This window comes from Vulpes vulpes, chromosome 13 (genome assembly GCF_048418805.1).
Source record: "Vulpes vulpes isolate BD-2025 chromosome 13, VulVul3, whole genome shotgun sequence".
NCBI lineage: Eukaryota > Metazoa > Chordata > Mammalia > Carnivora > Canidae > Vulpes > Vulpes vulpes.
In genome coordinates, this window is record NC_132792.1 from 150,384,121 (window position 1) to 150,401,734 (window position 17,614).

Below are 17,614 nucleotides of genomic sequence, written 5' to 3' on the forward strand. Positions count from 1 at the left end.
CGTCGCCCGCCCCCGCCGCCCGCCCGCCGCCGCTCCTGCTCCGGCTCTTCGCCCCCCGGCTCCCGGAGCAGCCCCGGCTCCCCGCCGCCGCCGCCTCGGCCTCCGCCGCCGCCGCCGCCGCCGCCGCCGCCCCGCTGTGGGTGTGGGGCTGCTGGGGCTGAGCCGGGCCTCGGCGCCGGCCCCGAGCACGGCCGCCTGAGCAGCTGCGCCGCCCGCCCGCCCGCCGGGGACGCCCTCGGGCGCGGGGGCGCGGCGGCCTGACCCCGGGGCTCGCCCCCGCCCGGCCGCGCAGCCCGCCCCGCGGCGCCCCGCACCCCCGCCCCCGGCGCCCCCCGCGCCCCCCGCGCCGCGCCCCGCCCGCGCCGCCAGGGCAGCCGCCGGCCCGCAGCCATGGGGTGCTGGGGTCGGAACCGCGGCCGGCTGGTGTGCATGCTGCTGCTGACCTTCATGTTCATGGTGCTGGAGGTGGTGGTGAGCCAGGTGACCTCGTCCCTGGCGATGCTCTCCGACTCCTTCCACATGCTGTCGGACGTGCTGGCGCTGGTGGTGGCGCTGGTGGCCGAGCGCTTCGCCCGGCGGACCCACGCCACCCAGAAGAACACGTTCGGCTGGATCCGGGCCGAGGTGATGGGGGCCCTGGTGAACGCCATCTTCCTGACCGGCCTCTGCTTCGCCATCCTGCTGGAGGCCATCGAGCGCTTCATCGAGCCGCACGAGATGCAGCAGCCGCTGGTGGTCCTCGGGGTCGGCGTGGCCGGGCTGCTGGTCAACGTGATGGGGCTGTGCCTCTTCCACCACCACAGCGGCTTCGGCAACGACTCGGGCCACGGCCACTCGCACGGGGGCCACGGCCACGGCCTCCCCAAGGGGGCCCGCGGCAAGGGCGGCCGCGCCGGGGGCGGCGACAGCAGCGAGACCCCGGGCGAGCAGAGGCCCGACGCGGAGGAGACCAACACGCTGGTGTCCAACAGCAGCAACTCCAACGGGCTGAAACTGGAGCGGCCAGGTGAGCGGAGGGGGACGGCGACCGCAGGTGGCCGGGCCGGGGGACGGCGGGACCCTCGGCGGGCCCCGGGCGGGGTGGCCGCGCGCGCCCCCTGCTGCCCGCGCCCCCTGCTGCCCGCGCCGCCGTCCGGGGCCCGCGGGGCTCTCGGGGACCCAGGGCGGCGGGGGGCGGGGGGCCTGGCCGAGAGCGTGGGCAGAGGGGGCGGGGGGGACCGTCTTTCCGAGAGACTCTCCTGATGGGGTTTTCACGGAATCAGAAGTGCTTCCTAATTCACTTTCCCGCCCCCGACCCCACCCCCACCCCCACCCCTTGGGAAACGGAGAGAATCCCCACTTGATCCTGAGTTGTTGGCCATCAGGAACCTTGCCCTGCCCGAGTAGTTCCTGTGCCCTTCAAACAAGTTTCTTCTTTTCAGAGCCCCCTAGCCCTGGACTTCCCTCACCCCAGAAGCCCGGTGAAAGGTGTCTTTTCCGGACGGGCATCGTGTGTGTGTGTGTGTGTGTGTGTGTGTGTGTTTCACTTACTTGTCTCCAGTCTGAGCCTAATCCTGCAGATCCTAGTTCAGGACCCTGTTTGGTCATGTTTTAACCTTTCACTCCGGACTTTGGAAAATCATACTATAAAATAAGCCTGACGGTGACTTCCCTTATTCCCTTTTTACTGGATGCTTTTTTTCCCCCCCTCTAAATATGATTACTCTTGAAAGCAATTTGGAAAATGGTGAAAGAAAAGAGATGGGGAAAAGGAATCGACCGAAGCCCAGCTCCCCAAGCTCTGATGATGTTAATAATTTGGTGTATTTCCATCCAGCCCTTTTCCGCTTATATTTATTTGTTTAGCCGGATGATACTACTTGTTCTTTTTTCGAGGTGCAGGGTATCACGATAATGAAATTGAACTTGTACAGTAAAAGGTTTGCTAAACAGTTGGATTTCCCCTTACTCCCCCTCTGTGAGGGTCTTAATCCAAAGAAAATGAGGCTGCTCTGGCGTGTAGACAGTAATTCCTTTAAAAGATGGGTACGTTTGGTTTAAGAACTGGTAGGGTAGATAGTGATCATTGCAGCTTTTCCTGAAGTTTATGATTGTTGATGGGCTCATATTGCTGATTTGTCAGTTTCTAAACACTCCACCAAGAGACTCTTCGGTTTCTGTTCATAATAAAAGTTAAGATTTAGCTACAACACCTTAATGACAAAGAGGGACCAGAGCTGTGTGTCAAATCAGGCATTTGTAGTACACTTCTTCCTAGTTGCATTTAATCTGTGGGTGATAGCATTCGATTTTACGTCTTCTTTTGCATATGCCGAAAAGTAGAGCAGAATGTACATGGGACCCCACCCCCACAGAAAAGATGAACTTTTTTTGGAGGTGGGGGAAGCAGGGGGCTGGTTTGGAGAACGGGGAAGCACTATCTCCTTAAGGACTTGATTTTGCCCTGGCTTGTCCCCAGCATGTCAGTTTATATAATAAACTGTCCTGGGCACGTTTTAAAAAATTATATTCTATGAAAAATTTTCACCTCTTTGACTAAAATGGACTTGAATGAAGATGTTTGTATAAACACTGCTAATGTATTTGATACAGCATTTTTCCTTTCTTTGTAGATCCAGAAAAGTCTAGAAATGATGCAGTGGAAGTACAAGTGAATGGGAATCTTATCAGAGAATCTGACCATGTGGAATTGGAAGATGACGATAAGGCTGCACAACTTAACATGCGTGGAGTTTTTCTGCATGTCTTTGGAGATGCTTTGGGTTCAGTGATTGTAGTAGTAAATGCCTTGGTCTTTTACTTTTCTTGGAAGGGTTGTCCTGAAGGGGGGTTTTGTGTGAATCCATGTATCCCTGACCCCTGCAAAGCATTTGTAGAAATAATTAATAGTACTCATGCAACAGTTCATGAGGCTGGTCCTTGCTGGGTGCTATATTTAGATCCAACTCTTTGCATTGTAATGGTTTGTATACTTCTTTACACAACTTATCCATTACTTAAGGAATCTGCTCTAATTCTTCTGCAAACTGTTCCTAAACAAATTGATATCAAAAATTTGATAAAAGAACTTCGAGATGTTGAAGGAGTTGAGGAAGTTCATGAATTACATGTTTGGCAACTTGCTGGAAGCAGAATCATTGCCACTGCTCACATAAAATGTGAAGACCCGACATCATACATGCAGGTGGCCAAAATCATTAAAGACGTTTTTCATAATCACGGAATTCACGCTACTACCATTCAGCCTGAATTTGCTAGCGTAGGCTCTAAATCAAGTGTAGTCCCGTGTGAACTTGCCTGCAGAACTCAGTGTGCTTTGAAGCAGTGTTGTGGGACACGGCCACAAGCCCCTTCTGGAAAGGATGCAGAAAAGGCCCCAGCAGTTAGCATTTCTTGTCTAGAACTTAGCGACAATCTAGAGAAGAAGCCCCGGAGGACTAAAGTTGAAAGCATCCCTGCTGTTGTGATAGAGATTAAAAAAATGCCAAACAAACAACCTGAATCATCTTTGTGAGTCTTGAGAAAGATGTGATATTTGACTTTTGCTTTAAACTGCAAGAGGGAAAAAAAGACTCCATTGAAATTCTAAGTTTGCCAAGTAGTGTAATTGAAGTCCTTGTCTGGTCACACAGTTTAATTCTATTTTTGTAAGAACATAATGGGACTGCTTAACAGAGTTCTATATTACAACTTTGTGATTATTAGTGCAGAGTACAGCTATGCTGTAACAATTTTGGAAAGCCAGTTTTAACACTATGTTACATTTTTGTTTAAAGTAAGTATAAACCTTATATAACATAATGACATTTGATTTCCAGTTTTTTTCCATGGTAAAAAAAAATTAATTAGGGGGATAAATAAATTAAAATTGTTACTGGAATTTCTCTGCTTTTCTTTTCCCCCAGTGTTATACTTTGTTTTTTAGGATTATAATCACTAAACTTGAAAAATCATCAACAGGTTTGTTTCCTTTGACGTTTTAGGTAATATTTACTTGCCCTCTGAGATCATTACATAGCATAATGGCAACATGTTTTTAAGAATGACTCATGGATATTATTAGGAAAAAGTTTCCTTTTTTCTTCACATGGGTTATTTATAATACTGAAGATCAGTTACCATCCTGGATTCTATATTGCTGAATATTATTCTAATAAACAGTTGAGATAATTAACAAGTTGAACTACAGTTTACATATAACAGGGCATATGAAGAGTAAGAGCAGGGAAGAAGGTTTACCAAATTAAATATTTAGAATGTTATAAGTTGATATTCAGACCACATTTTAAAATTATTGGGGAGAATTTTAACTCATGTTTTCTTTTACCAAAGTTAGTCTGAAATGTGGACATGTTCACCAGCATTACTTTCTCTGAAAGATTGGCATTAGGAACATTGAGCTGAAAGTTTACTTAAGAAATATATACAGTAAATACTTTTAAGGACATTAAAGCTAATCTAATAGGTTATATGTTAAACGCAAGCTTATTCGTGTAATCTTTCAAGTTGTAGGTGTTTAAAAACTTAGTCATTTCATGGTGACCAATCATGAATGGATTCAAACAGCTTTTTTCGAGTACAACCAGCAGTTCTTGTGCTTTGCCCAGAGCCATTGACTTAGGAGAAAAAGGAAATCTAAAGGTTAATGCAATTTGGATATTAAATTCTTAAAAAGCAGAGTTAAGGCCAAATTAATCATTAAGATTCTGTAGGTCATCCTGTCTTGACGTTGCTCAGATCTTGCAATAGTGGCTTATTTTGTAAGATGCCACAGTATCTACACAGGAAATTGTTCTTGGCTATTTCATTGTTGCTATGGGTTTCAAATCCATACGCAAATATTATTTAAGGATATTTAAGTTATATTTTTCTTGACAGAGAGGGGGTTATGCTTTGTGAAGAAACTAGATTTTTGTCCTCATAAGGATGAATATTAATATCAGTTATCATGTATAGCTCTATTTTTCTAGAAATAAGGTATCCTGACTACTTCAGTAACTTTTATAGCTGACTACTTTTGGGATGGCTATCTTTTGGGATTTGAAATAATTCATTGTTTAATGGGTCTTAAGATGAAAGTGTTGGCATTGGACAGTTAACTTTTTAAAGGGATCTTTTGTGGTAGATGGTGTGTTTTTTTTCTAGTCTAAGCCTATTGCTGGCAATGGGCCTATTTAAGAACAGTCGATTTTTCCAATGAGAATGAGGTAATTTTAGGAACACAGTTTGTAAGTTCACATTTGCTATAATGGGCCAAAACCATAACCTGCCAATTTGCAATACATCTTGATCTTTTAATACTCTTATCTGATAATTGTATAATTCAATTCCTAAACTGGAAGTTACTTTGAATTTTGCAAAAAAAATTTTTTAAACGTGAAATTCGGGAATTTCATTATATGGGCAAACAAGAGAGAAGACTTCAGACTGTACTGTATCACGTACATTCCTGATTCAACACTTAAAACTGCAAACCATTTTATTAAGATCTTAAAACAGTTTATGTTATAAAAACATTTTGGTAATGGCACAATAGGATAACTGGTAAAATACATTCAGTAGGGTTTTCTTTACAAATGCTCTATTGGGTCTTTCTTAAAGGTTGCATAATGTATAAGACATCAGCTAAATGAGGATTTTTTTTTTTAATGGTGTATAAGCATGGGACAAGGGCTTTTTTCTTTCTTTTTTTTTTTTCCAAAAGTGCTTTGAAGGTAACAGCCTTTAGATTTCAGTTATTTCACTTTTCATAATTTTTAAATCGCTTATACATAACAAAGTGGTACCATAGAATTCTTTTTTCAAAGGACTTTGTCATAATAGCAAAATCCGTGGGCACTGACTCACCTTTTGAGTTTTAGCAGAGAATTATTTATTTCTTTACAATGCACTTTCTAACCCATTTTTAGCATTATCTTTTAAAAAAAATGCTTTTATATTTAAATATTGTGGGATTTAAGTGTCTTTTCCAAACTAGTTTAGTCCTTCCTGGAAGAAAATGAGGGAAATACCCTGAATTCTTGGGAGACTTAAACCCAATATTTAAATATGCTGTTTTATAGCAATGCATCAATTTTAGGAGGTGCATCTCTCCTGCTGGCTCTTTTATATTTGAGCAAGATCAGTGTGTTTAGAATATGTGTTTAGAAACTTGTCTGTTGTCTCAGTTTAGTGAAAAGGAGGTGCTGCATGTGCCTGAATTAAAACCAACTCCAATTTTTCCAAGCCAAATGCCGCCTTAGTGATGAGAGATTTCCTTCTCCATTGTCACTTTTCAGCGTCTATGATTGTTTAATAAGGATTGTTTGAAGGGCATCTGCATTGTAAAAATATAGACTAGAACCTAAAAAAAAAAGTCAAAAAAGGGCAAAAACTGGTGTGTTTTAGCATTTTAGAAAACAATGTTTGTATAACTAAGGTGTGTAATTTGAATAGGAAAAATTTCCATCAAGAGCACCTTGGGAAATCTCAGTAGGTAGGAGACTATGTTAACATGTTTGTATCTTGTTAACATGTTCAGTTAATTTTGAATTTTGAAAGTTTTGAGGGACAGGGCCTATGGAACCTAATGTGAAGTATTTAGTAGGCTAACTGGTGTTAGGTTGAAGATTTTTTACTGTTTATAAGCAGATATCATTTGAATGATATAAATGTCATTTACCTGCTGTCTTAAGTTGTTCACACATATACAAATACGGAGAATAATTCTACAATATAGAAATATTTATTTTAATAGAGTTTCAGTTAAGGCATAAAACAGTGTTAAAACTCTTGGAAAGGTGGAGGTTTTTTCTTTTTTTAAATGGAGAATTGTCAAATACAGTGTTTGGCCATCTGAAATGGGAATTGTAATAGCACTATTTTGATGTAGCTCTACCGATATTATGTGGCGATGCTATTTTGTTTTACTAACAAGCTCTGGAATATTTAGCAGTCATTTTCACTGGCACAAGAGCCTTTTGTATGTCATTCAGTTTAAACTTTTAAACCAAAAATTTTGTGGTCCAGTGTCTTTGGCAAAAAGATGCTGAAGGGAATGTAACATACAATTATTATGTGGCTATATATAAAAAGACACAAATTGCCATGTTATGGTCCTGCCTTGAAACAGCACAATGAAGTGTATCAATGTATTCTGTGATTCTTTAATGAAACTTCCATGTTGTGTTGTTTTGTGTCGACCATAGCCTGTCCTTTTGGGCCAGATGTGGCACAGTTAAATGCAATTATCATCTCATTAAATGCAGATGCAGATAAAATGTCCTTTAGTGCTGCAACATTTTACCTAACTTTTTGTATGTTTTATGACTGTGCATTGTTTTCCAAAGCTGTTCCTACCTCACCATGAGGCTTTATGGATTGTTATGTATTATAAATGTTCTTTATGAGACAGACTACTGTGTTTCTTCTCATTTATTAAAAGTTAAGTAGAAAAATAAACTAATTTTAATATCTACTTCACTGTTTTGTGCATGTGCCCTCTCCTATACTAGGTTGGGTTATATAGACCTAAGGTGTTTAAAGAGGTATCACAGCTTAAGTGTTGCTAGATATCCAGAATAACCAGGCTATAGGATAGTATTGTGGAATGAAAAAAAGCAGGCAAAAATTGCAGTAGAAACTGAAAGGGTGGGATCCCTGGGTGGCGCAGCGGTTTAGCGCGTGCCTTTGGCCCAGGGCGCGATCCTGGAGCCCTGGGATCGAATCCCACGTCGGGCTCCTGGTGCATGGAGCCTGCTTCTTCCTCTGCCTCTCTCTCTCTCTCTCTCTCTCTCTCTCTCTGTGTGACTATCATAAATAAATTTTTAAAAAAGCGAGAGATCCATGGTCTCTTTAAAAAAAAAAAAAAAGAAACTGAAAGGGTAACAGCAAAGGCTCACTAACATGACATATTCAATGTCTGACATCTTTTTGGTTATAAATATTATGTAATTACAGGTTAACCTGCTTCTTGTACTTGCTATTTGTAAGCGTTAATAACAAGGATTATTAAATATTTGACAGTCACATAACCAACCATCTGGAACTTCTAACCCACGAGTACATTAGTTGATTAGTTTGTTTATATGAGTTCAGAACTATGACTGACATAATCTCTCCTGAAGAATTTCTTTAAGGAACTTGTGCCTCTAGGAGATAAGCAGATAAAAATTGCATAAGAAAAAATCAATTGGCAGTAAATGGCAATAGATAATAGAATTGGTAAATACAGTAATATTCCAAAGAAGGGATGAAGATCTTTGGAAAGGATTCATGTCGGTTAGTGTTGAAAGGAGGGATGGGGGCTGAGAGGCAAGGGGACATAGAATAGAGGATTCAGAATGAAGAGAGGTAGCGTGTTAAAGAGAAGATTGAAGTGCCATGTCAAACCAGTTTGAATTTGGTTTTATAGGAATGGAGGAAGCCCTTCAGTATTTGGATAAATGAGAAAGTGGAAAAGGATACAGGATAGATTTGGAATGGCAAGTAGACAAAGTGAGACAGGGGGATAAATCCATTTACTAGGTAGTCCATGCTAAGAGCATGAACTGGTTCCCAAATACACAGGCCCACATCTACATCTACCACGTTTCAGTTGATCCTTTTGTACACTTGAACATTTCTGAGATCAGGATGCATGGATACAATCAGTAGTATCTTAAAATATTGGCCAACCTATGTTCTTATCTGAACGTGTCTTACCATTCAGGATTCAGAAGAATTCTCAGGCAATATGGTCTTTCAAGAAGTATTTGCCAACATTCCCTAGAACATAATTTCATGTGCTATGCATCACACATCTGGATGAAAGCTGTTGCTTTTGAATTAAAAATAAAAAGAGACAACATTGTTTTTTGAAGAATTTCATAGACATTTCTGCATCTTCAGAATTGACCATTTTCCCTCCTCCCCTGAAGGCTATATGCGCTTTTTTTCTTTTAAATCAAGGAATTTATGGCACTTCATTGCATTTGCTTATTTACAAGTTTGTTGAACAAACTTTGTTGTAACAAACTTGGTTACAAACTTTTAGATCACAACCTGTGAGGTTGGAGTTGTCTCTATTTCCTTAGGATTTAGCACAGGGACTGGTGTGCTGTAGGAATTCAAGTGTTTGAACAAATATGGAGGAATGGGGAAAAAAATACTATTCATAGCTAAAATACACAGCACTGAAGATAGAGTCATACTATTAATGGGTATAATATTCTGGGCACTTATAAAAATATACTAAGGGACACACGTTTTTATTGAATTCTCACAGACCATTAGGTATATTTCATTATTCCCATTTTACAGACCTATTCAGCACCTGACCCAAGTCATCTAGCTAGTGATAGAACCAGAGCTGCAATTTTGCAAGGGATCCATCAATACCTTGCTTTCCCATCCCTTTGAATTGTTAAGAACCAACTTCCTAAGTAGATTCAAATTAATCTTTAATTTTCAGCCGAACAGTAATAGAAAAGCAAGAGAAATGAGGAAAATAAATTTTGCTATTTATTAAAAAAAAAACAAAAACCTGCTAGTTTCCATGTGAAGAATCAGATCTCTTCTGAGTCAGACTTTCTTACATTATGATTTAGTGTCATTTTTATTTTGAATTATGTGAGGGAGAGGAATAATACTCTTTTTTAGAATTCCAGAGCCTCCCCTGGTTTTAATCTAGTCTTGTAGACAACTGTTCCTTGTTACAAACTAGTAGTATTTTCACCTAAGCTACCATATAGTGTTGTCTGAGGTATTAACTGCTTCTGCTAGGACACAAAAACTATAGCTTAAATATCCTTTAATGCTGAAAACAGTGGGTCTTCTGGGGAATGAGGAGTAGAGGTGCTTGAATGAAGTCATTGTGGATGAGGAGACACAGGGAGGACCATCTGCTTTTCAACAGGGGGGCTGTTAGCATTTGAGTACATTTCATCAGAGTACAGGAGTGTCCTATGCACTGAGTTTAGGGACCCTGACCTCCTTCCACACAAATGCCAGTAGTTCCTGCCTACCCACGCCCCCTCCACTACGCTCCCATCAAGATACCCTGTTTTAAATGTCCCCAGGGGGGCAGGATGGCCCCAAGGGAAACCATAAAAGCTAGCCAGTGAGAACTCTTCCAGCTTTTCCCACATGATCCAAATGCTACATCTATCTTCCATTTACATACACTGGTACCAGAGATGCTTCCTGTTTTGTTCAAACTTCAGTTCCAGGAACCATGGTTCCCTGCTGCATAGTCACATAGAAAGCAAAATTTAAAGGTGTGATTTTTTTTTTTTTTAAGATTTTGTTTATTCATGAGAGAGAGAGAGGCAGAGACACAGACAGAGGGAGAAGCAGGCTCCATGCAGGGAGCCTGATGTAGGATTCCAACCCCAGGAATCTGGGATCATGTCCTAAGCCAAAGGCAGACGCTCAACCGTTGAAGCCACCCAGGTGTCCCCCAAGGTGTGATTTCTAAGAACATAACCATTGATAGGACCAGGAGTTCCTCTGATAGGTTGAGGAGATTGTTCTGCTCAAGAAAGCAGTACAAATGTGGCCGTCTTTTGAAGTATAAAGTAAAAATGCGTTTTTGGCAACATAAAAGGGGTTAAGACCAGTGCCTTTTGTCAAAGCCCAAATTTGAATATTCAGTAGAAACTGAGAATGATTTACCCTTCTTTTCCAATGGTGAAAATGTCTAGGACAATATTGGACAAAACTTACCGGGATTTTGTAGAGCTTGAACCAACGGTGGCCTTCAATGACACCTGCCCTGGGCTCCTGCGTCAAGATTCCTCTGGAAGAACACTGATGCAGCAGTGTTTATTGCTAAAGCTGTTGGATCTTGAGTTTCTACACATTATTAAAAGTCAATGAGCTGAAAAAATTAGGTGGCATATTATGGTAGAATAATGATCCTCCTCAAGCTGTTCACGTCCTAATCCCAGAAGCTGTGAATCTGTGACCTGACACAAAGGGACCTTGTAGATGCAATTAAGTTAGGAATCTTGAGACTGGGGAGATTATCTTGGATAATCTGCATGGACCAAATATAATCACAAGGGTCCTTAAAGGAGGAGGCAGGAGGGTCAGAGTTAAAAGATATGATGACAGAAGTATGGATGGTAGGAGCAGTGTTGTGGTTAAATTAGAAGATGCTACATTGCTGGTTTAGGAATGGAGGGAGAGGCCGCTAGCCAAGGAATGCAGATGGCCTCCAGCAGCTGGAAAAGGCAAAGAAACAGATTATCCCCTAGATCATCTGGAAGGAATACAGCTCTGCTGACGCCTGTATCTTTTCCATAAGACCCATTTTAGACTTACGACCCCCCAGAACTATAAGGTAATGCATTTGTTGTGATTTATTTATTTATTTATAAAATATTTTATTTATTTATTCATGACACAGAGAGAGAGGCAGAGGGAGAAGCAGACTCCCTACGAGGAGCCTTATATGGGACTTGATCCCAGGACGCCGGGATCATGGCCTGAGCCAAAGACAGAGGCTCAAGCACTGGGCCACCCAGGTGCCCCACATTTGTCTTGTGTTAAACCACTGCGCCTGTAGTAACTCGTTACAGAAATGAAAAACGAATATACACGTCAGTATGTACCTATAATGTAGACGCTAAATTTGTGATTTGTTATTTTGCTCTCATTGGAGTTAAATTGCAGACTTAATTATAAATAAAATTTTATGAGAAAAGGGCTAGACACTATAAATGGTGACACATCCATTTATGTTCGTGACCTACAATACAGGGTTTTCTCTAACTATACACGTTGTCTGAGTTTCTAAGTTGAGACACCAAGCTTTAGGGAATCACAAATTCCCTAAGGGATTTGGTGGGAGTCGAGGCTTGCTCACGTGTTACCACGAGACCCAATCTGAAGTGAAAGGAGAGCTCACAGGCAGTGCAATGATCTTGTGTGTCAAGATGACATTGGAGATGTCATCCTAAGGCCAGCTGAGGTAACTAGGGTGGCGTTCACTGCAGCAGCCTCCCCTTTTTGCTCCTTACATGTCCTGCTTTTGTCTCACCCAGAGCCCCCCTCCTCTGTTCCCTCTACCCCCTTCTTCCCCAGCCCTACCCCTGCTTAGGCATGTGGCCTTGGCAAGCTGGATACCTTTTGGGATCTCAGTTTTCCGATCTGTGAGATGGGACAACACATTCCTTACCAGGTCCTTGTGAAGGTTACATGGGACAAAAATTAAACTGTATCTACCACATTCTGTGTTTTGGCACGGTGCGAAATGCTTAGCCCATGTAATCCTTATAATAATCACTCCATGAGCTAAATGCTATTATTATCTCCAATTCTTTTCTTTTCTTTTCTTTTCTTTCTTTCTTTTCTTTTTTTTTTTTTTTGAGAAAGGGAGAGAAAAAAAAAGAGGGAGCAGGAGAAGAGCAGAGGGAGATGGAGAATCCCCAAGAAGATTCCCTGCTCAAGGTGGAGTCTGACCAAAGGCTCCACCCCAGGACCCTGAGATCCTTACTTGACCCGAAATGAAGAGTCGGCCACTTAACTGACTGAGCCACCCAGGTGCCCCTACCTCCGCTTTAAAGATGAGGAAACAGGGTGAGAGCATTGAGTGATTTTGAGAGCACTGAGTGATTTCCATAAACCTGGTGAGTAAGGGAACCAGGACTGAACCAGGTCTGTCCAGGCAACGTCCCAGCTCTTGGCCACGACGTCAACTCCACGGAGTCAGCGCATGTCTCCTCTTTGAGACTCTTCAATTCAGCAGTATGCAAAGCACTTAGCTCTGCAGTCAGACACCCTGGCTGCACACCCCAGACCCCTGAAATGGGATGGGTTAAGACGTGACCTTGGGTAAGACATGAGAACTCTCTGCCTTCGTTTCCTCATCTACAAAATGAGGATAAGAATAGAGGGCTGTTTAAGATTAAATGAATTGATAGAAGTAAAGCACTTTGAACAGGGCCTGCTCCTTATTAAGTGCTCAGGAAATATTAGCCAGTTATTTTATTCCCTTCCGGCTTCTTACCTTCCCCCCTTCTTTCTATCAATCTCTTTTCTATCCCCCATTCCCCCCCAACCTCTCTCTCCCTAAACCCAATGTATGACCCTTAGAGCCTTGATTAATCCCTTTCTTAACTCTTGGACTTATCCCAGTTCTCTTCAGTGATACCGCATTTCTCTCTGCCTTTAAAACCATCAGACATTTCCCTCCTCAGGTGACTTCTATAATAGACACCACCTGCCCCAGACACTGGAGTGTCTGGAGGTCAAAGAGATGTTTACCTAGTGACCTGTTCTATGACTGCTCTAGGGAAAGGAGGGAAGGAGAGAAAACGATGCAGGCTCAAAATGAGAAAGACCATTCCAACGATCACAGAGGCTGTGGAAGGAGTGGGGATGAGGGGCTTCCATGGACTATGGTTTGGTGCATCTGGCGGCTCTCTTGCTGCGGAGCCTGGTGGTGATTTCTGCTAAGGGCAGAGCTTGAATTCAACAGTTCTGATCTTTCTGGCTGAGATGTGGGGATTTTTCTGAGAGGTCCTTGTGAGGGACAGTGGTATGGCACAGTGGAAGGGGTCCTGAGCGATTTTCTGTTGCATGGGCCCTGCCACCTACAACTCCAGGGAGACCTCTCTGAAGGAGGTAAGGACATTCACTTCCATTCTCCTCTTCCTCCTCCTTCTCCAGCTCCCCCTTCCCCCTCATCTTTTTTTTTTTTTTAATTAATGGATAATATAATTTTCACACACACACCCCCAACTGAACTGGTTGAGAACCCCTGAGTGTGCAATGAGCATGCCGAGGTAGGTCCGGTGAGCAAATTCCTGAGTCAGCAGCTCAAGCATTTTTATTGCACACCACCAGTGCTGTGGGGGCTTGAGCTGCTTTAGAGTTTTAAGCTGGGTTTTCCATCTCTTAATTATAACTTCGAGACAAGTCACATAAAGAACACCTATTTGAAACAGGAGTTAATGAACAGCCAAAAAACAATGATTTTGCAGATTTGCTTCAGTATCTGCTTCCCTGGATCACTCTGTTGCATTCATTTGGTAACTATTATTTTATAGAATATTAAAGTGTCTACACTTCTCCAAAATACAAAGAAAAAAGAAGATGAAGATGCTGGTTCCCTCCTAGGGGATTTTTCATTTATTGGAAGTCAAGACTACTCTTGCCCATAGTGTGGGATTTGTGGCAAAGGGCTTGCGGAGAGCAACATGAAACTTCTCTTACCTCATCGTTTAAAGCACAACACTCACATTTTGTACAAATTAAAAAAAAAAAAAAGAAACTAATTTTGCGAAGTGTATAAATTAGGTTTTGAAAGCACTTTTTGTCTATTTTTGATGCTGGAACAGGTGGCAATATTTCAACTTGTACTTTAAAACTATATACGTGTATATGTAAATATGTGTCTACAAATATTTTTTCTCGCTTAAATAAATAAAAGTCCGTTGAACAACTTACACCAGTTGTGAAACAGCAAAAAGTTAAAACGTGAGAGCACATTTAAAAGATTTAAGTGATAGGCCATGCTGAGACAAAGCAGCTGACAAATGCTACCCAGGATCTTAAACCAGCTTGGTGCAGACAGTCTGACTAGTTGGAGAAGACTGGCTGCAGCTCTGCCCAAACAATCCATGGATGGAAAAGCACCACTTGCTACTGGAGACGACGATGATGATGATGATGTGATGATGATTATGAAGTTCCAGATCTTGTGGAGAATTTTGATGAAGCTTCCAAGAATAAAGCAAACTGAATCGAGTCAACTTCTTTTTTTTTTTTTTTTAAACATTTTATTTATTTGTTCATGGAGACACAGGCAGAGGGAGAAGCAGGCTCCATGCAGGGAGCTTGATATGGGACTCGATCCCAGGTCTCTGGGATCACACCCTGGGCTGGAGGCAATGCTAAACCCGCTGAGCCACCAGGGCTGCCCTCAAGTCAACTTCTGAAGAAGATAAAACTTGAAGAAGTTACTGGGAGCTGCTATTTCACATTATGACTGCTTTTTAAAATGTTGTTCATGGATCTGATAAAAATCTAGATCTCTAATATTTTTAAGCCCAAGCCCCTTGGACACTGCCGCTCTTTTCAGTTTTTGCTTATACACAATTCATTCTTTGCCGCTAATTAAGCTGAAGAAGCCTGGGAATAAAGTTTGAAACAAGGTTAATAAAGTTCTTTGCCTAGGAAAATAAAAAATAAAAAAATAAAAGATTTAAGTGATAGAGCAATTTTAGTGATATATCGATTTAAAGTAAAAATATTGTTTCCTGTCAATCACTTACTCTATGCAAAAGCGACCAAGCACAGGGCCCAGTGCCAGATAAGATCCTGGTGGTAGTGGGTGAATTATATACACTTGAATGTGAAAGGCTGCAGCAAGTCACCAGGCTGGGACAGGCAGAGGTGGGGGTTGTCCTGGGTTCTTGGCTGTCCCAGTTCTTTCTCAGGGGCAGGAGCAAGGTCTCTGAGACGTTGGTCGGGAACAACTCTGCTGAAGGGAAGTTGAGGGACAGTGTAGGCACATGTTGTCTATCAGGGCCCAGCACTGTATGGACGCAGACCCACAACATCTGGTGTGGTGGCTCGCCCATGGGTTTCAGAGACACACAGAGGGGGTTTGGAGTCCTGTGACCTGTCTGCTTCCTCTTCATCACCCTGGGCACATCACTTTGATCTGTTTGAGGATAACCGCTTTATGGATATAAAGATTTTATAGATTTTAGGATATGCTTTATGGGATTCTTGTGAGGATTGAAGGAATAATGCATGCACAGTCTTTGGCATAGGGCCAGGTTATTAAATAAATGCTCAAAAAATTATTACTGGACCTCACTGCAGTCCCAGGAGGCAAATGTTCTCCCTTGACAAACCACAAAATGAGGTTTAGTGAGGCTGTTTTAATCTAGATTATATTTTTAAAATATTTTATTATTTATTTGAGAGAGAGAGTACGGGGCAGGGGGTTCAGAGGGAGAGGGAGAGAGAATCCCAAGCAGATTCTGTACTCGCTGAGCCCGACGTGGGGCTGGGTTCCACGACCCTCGAGATCATGACCTAAGCGGAAACCAAGAGTCTGGTGCTTAACCGACTGAGCCACCCAGGCGCCCCTAGATTAATGATTAAACTAGATTAAGTATCCATCTAGGCTAGGCCCATTTTCATATCGGGGCCTCCAAAGCTCTTGGTGTTTCCCTGAACGCTACACTTAAACCTCGTTGGGGGTTTTCTAAGATTTCACTGTTCTCCTCTGAAGCACAGGCTGATTTATTCATTCAACAAATACTCAGCGCCTCTTATGCAGCAGGCACTGTCGGTGCTGGCGCTGTAACAGTGAGCATGGACACAAATCCCTGCCCTTGGGATGTTTACAGTCTAGTAGAGAGATAAGATAAAGAAGTACAATGTATATTAGATTAGCTAGTGATGGATTCTAAGGGGAAAAACATAAAGCCAGGAAGAGCCCTCAGAGAATATGGGTGTATTTGTGTGTATGTAGGAGGGAGGGCTGTCGTTGACATTTACTTTTTTAAATTTTTTTGAAAAATGTTTTATTTATTTATTTGACAGAGAGGAAGAGTCAGAGAGCACATGCAGAGGGGGACAGCAGAGGGAGAGAGAGAAGCAGGCTCTCTGCTAAGCAGGGAGCCCAATGTGGGGCTCCATCCCAGGACCCTGAGATCATGACCGGAGCCAAAGGCAGATGCTTAACTGACTGAGCCCAGGTCCCCTGTCATTGACATTTTAGATATAAAGGCCAGGAAACATGAAAGAATAAAAGTGATATTTGAGGGGATGCAGAAGTCAGCCCCTCTGGTTTCTAGGGAGCCTTCCAGGCAGAGGGAATAAGAGAGTTGGTCCTGAGGTTGGGGGCTGGTTGGCACTTAGAGGCCAGAAGTAGATGCCACTGGGGAAAGGTCTGTGCTCCTAGAATGAATTCCTTTATTATTTGATCAGGCTGAGAATTAGCTTTCTTTTCTAACACTTGGACTTCCCTTTAACAAGCTGCAGCCCCTGGGTTGGGTCACTAAAGCCTGGGGTTGAAGCAACCCCAAGAACAGCGTTGGCTTAGTGGCGGTCTGATTTGTTGTGTAATAGCAAGGACTTCCTAGATGACTCAGCAGGGTTCTCTGCTTGAAAATCAACCCAGGGGATGAGGAACTCCCTGCCCCAAGGCCTCCCAGGAGCAGAGGATCCCCCACAGGGCAAAGGCCCATTGCTTTGAGCCTGATCTTAATGTCATTTAGCTGCCTGGACTCCTGGAGCTTTGAGCAAAGGCTTTATCCCTAAAACAGGGATCTTCCATCTTGATTTTGCCTCCCTGGGGAAAAAAAAGAGAGAGAGAGAGAGAGAGTCTGCTGAATGTGGTGGGTGAGAACATGGACTTTGGAACCAGAGAATTGGTGTAAGTGCTCGCTCTGGCTTTTACAACGTAGCCTTGAGCAAGTGATTGACCTGAAAAATGAGGACATTCTTACTTAAGTCTTAGGTGACTGACTTCAAGTGCAATGATGTAGGAAGTGTCCCTAGCACGGTGCTAGCAATTAGTAGAACCTCACCGAGTGGTCACTATGATTACTTTTACCCTCTTGAGCATTCCTATGCTAACGAAACAGCCATCCCCCTACTCTGTCCAATTCCTAACCTTTATCCAAATATT

The 17,614-nt window shown here is 42.8% G+C and overlaps 1 protein-coding gene across 1 annotated transcript; it reads left to right on the plus strand.

Annotated features, from left to right (window-relative positions):
* The first annotated feature begins 303 nt into the window (after positions 1–303).
* SLC30A1 (solute carrier family 30 member 1) lies at positions 304–7,456 on the plus strand. Its single transcript, XM_025982294.2, has 2 exons — positions 304–1,006; positions 2,613–7,456. Exons 1-2 carry the CDS (start codon positions 391–393, stop codon positions 3,512–3,514), a joined length of 1,518 nt encoding a protein of 505 aa, XP_025838079.1. The 5' UTR covers positions 304–390; the 3' UTR covers positions 3,515–7,456.
* The last annotated feature ends 10,158 nt before the right edge of the window (positions 7,457–17,614 follow it).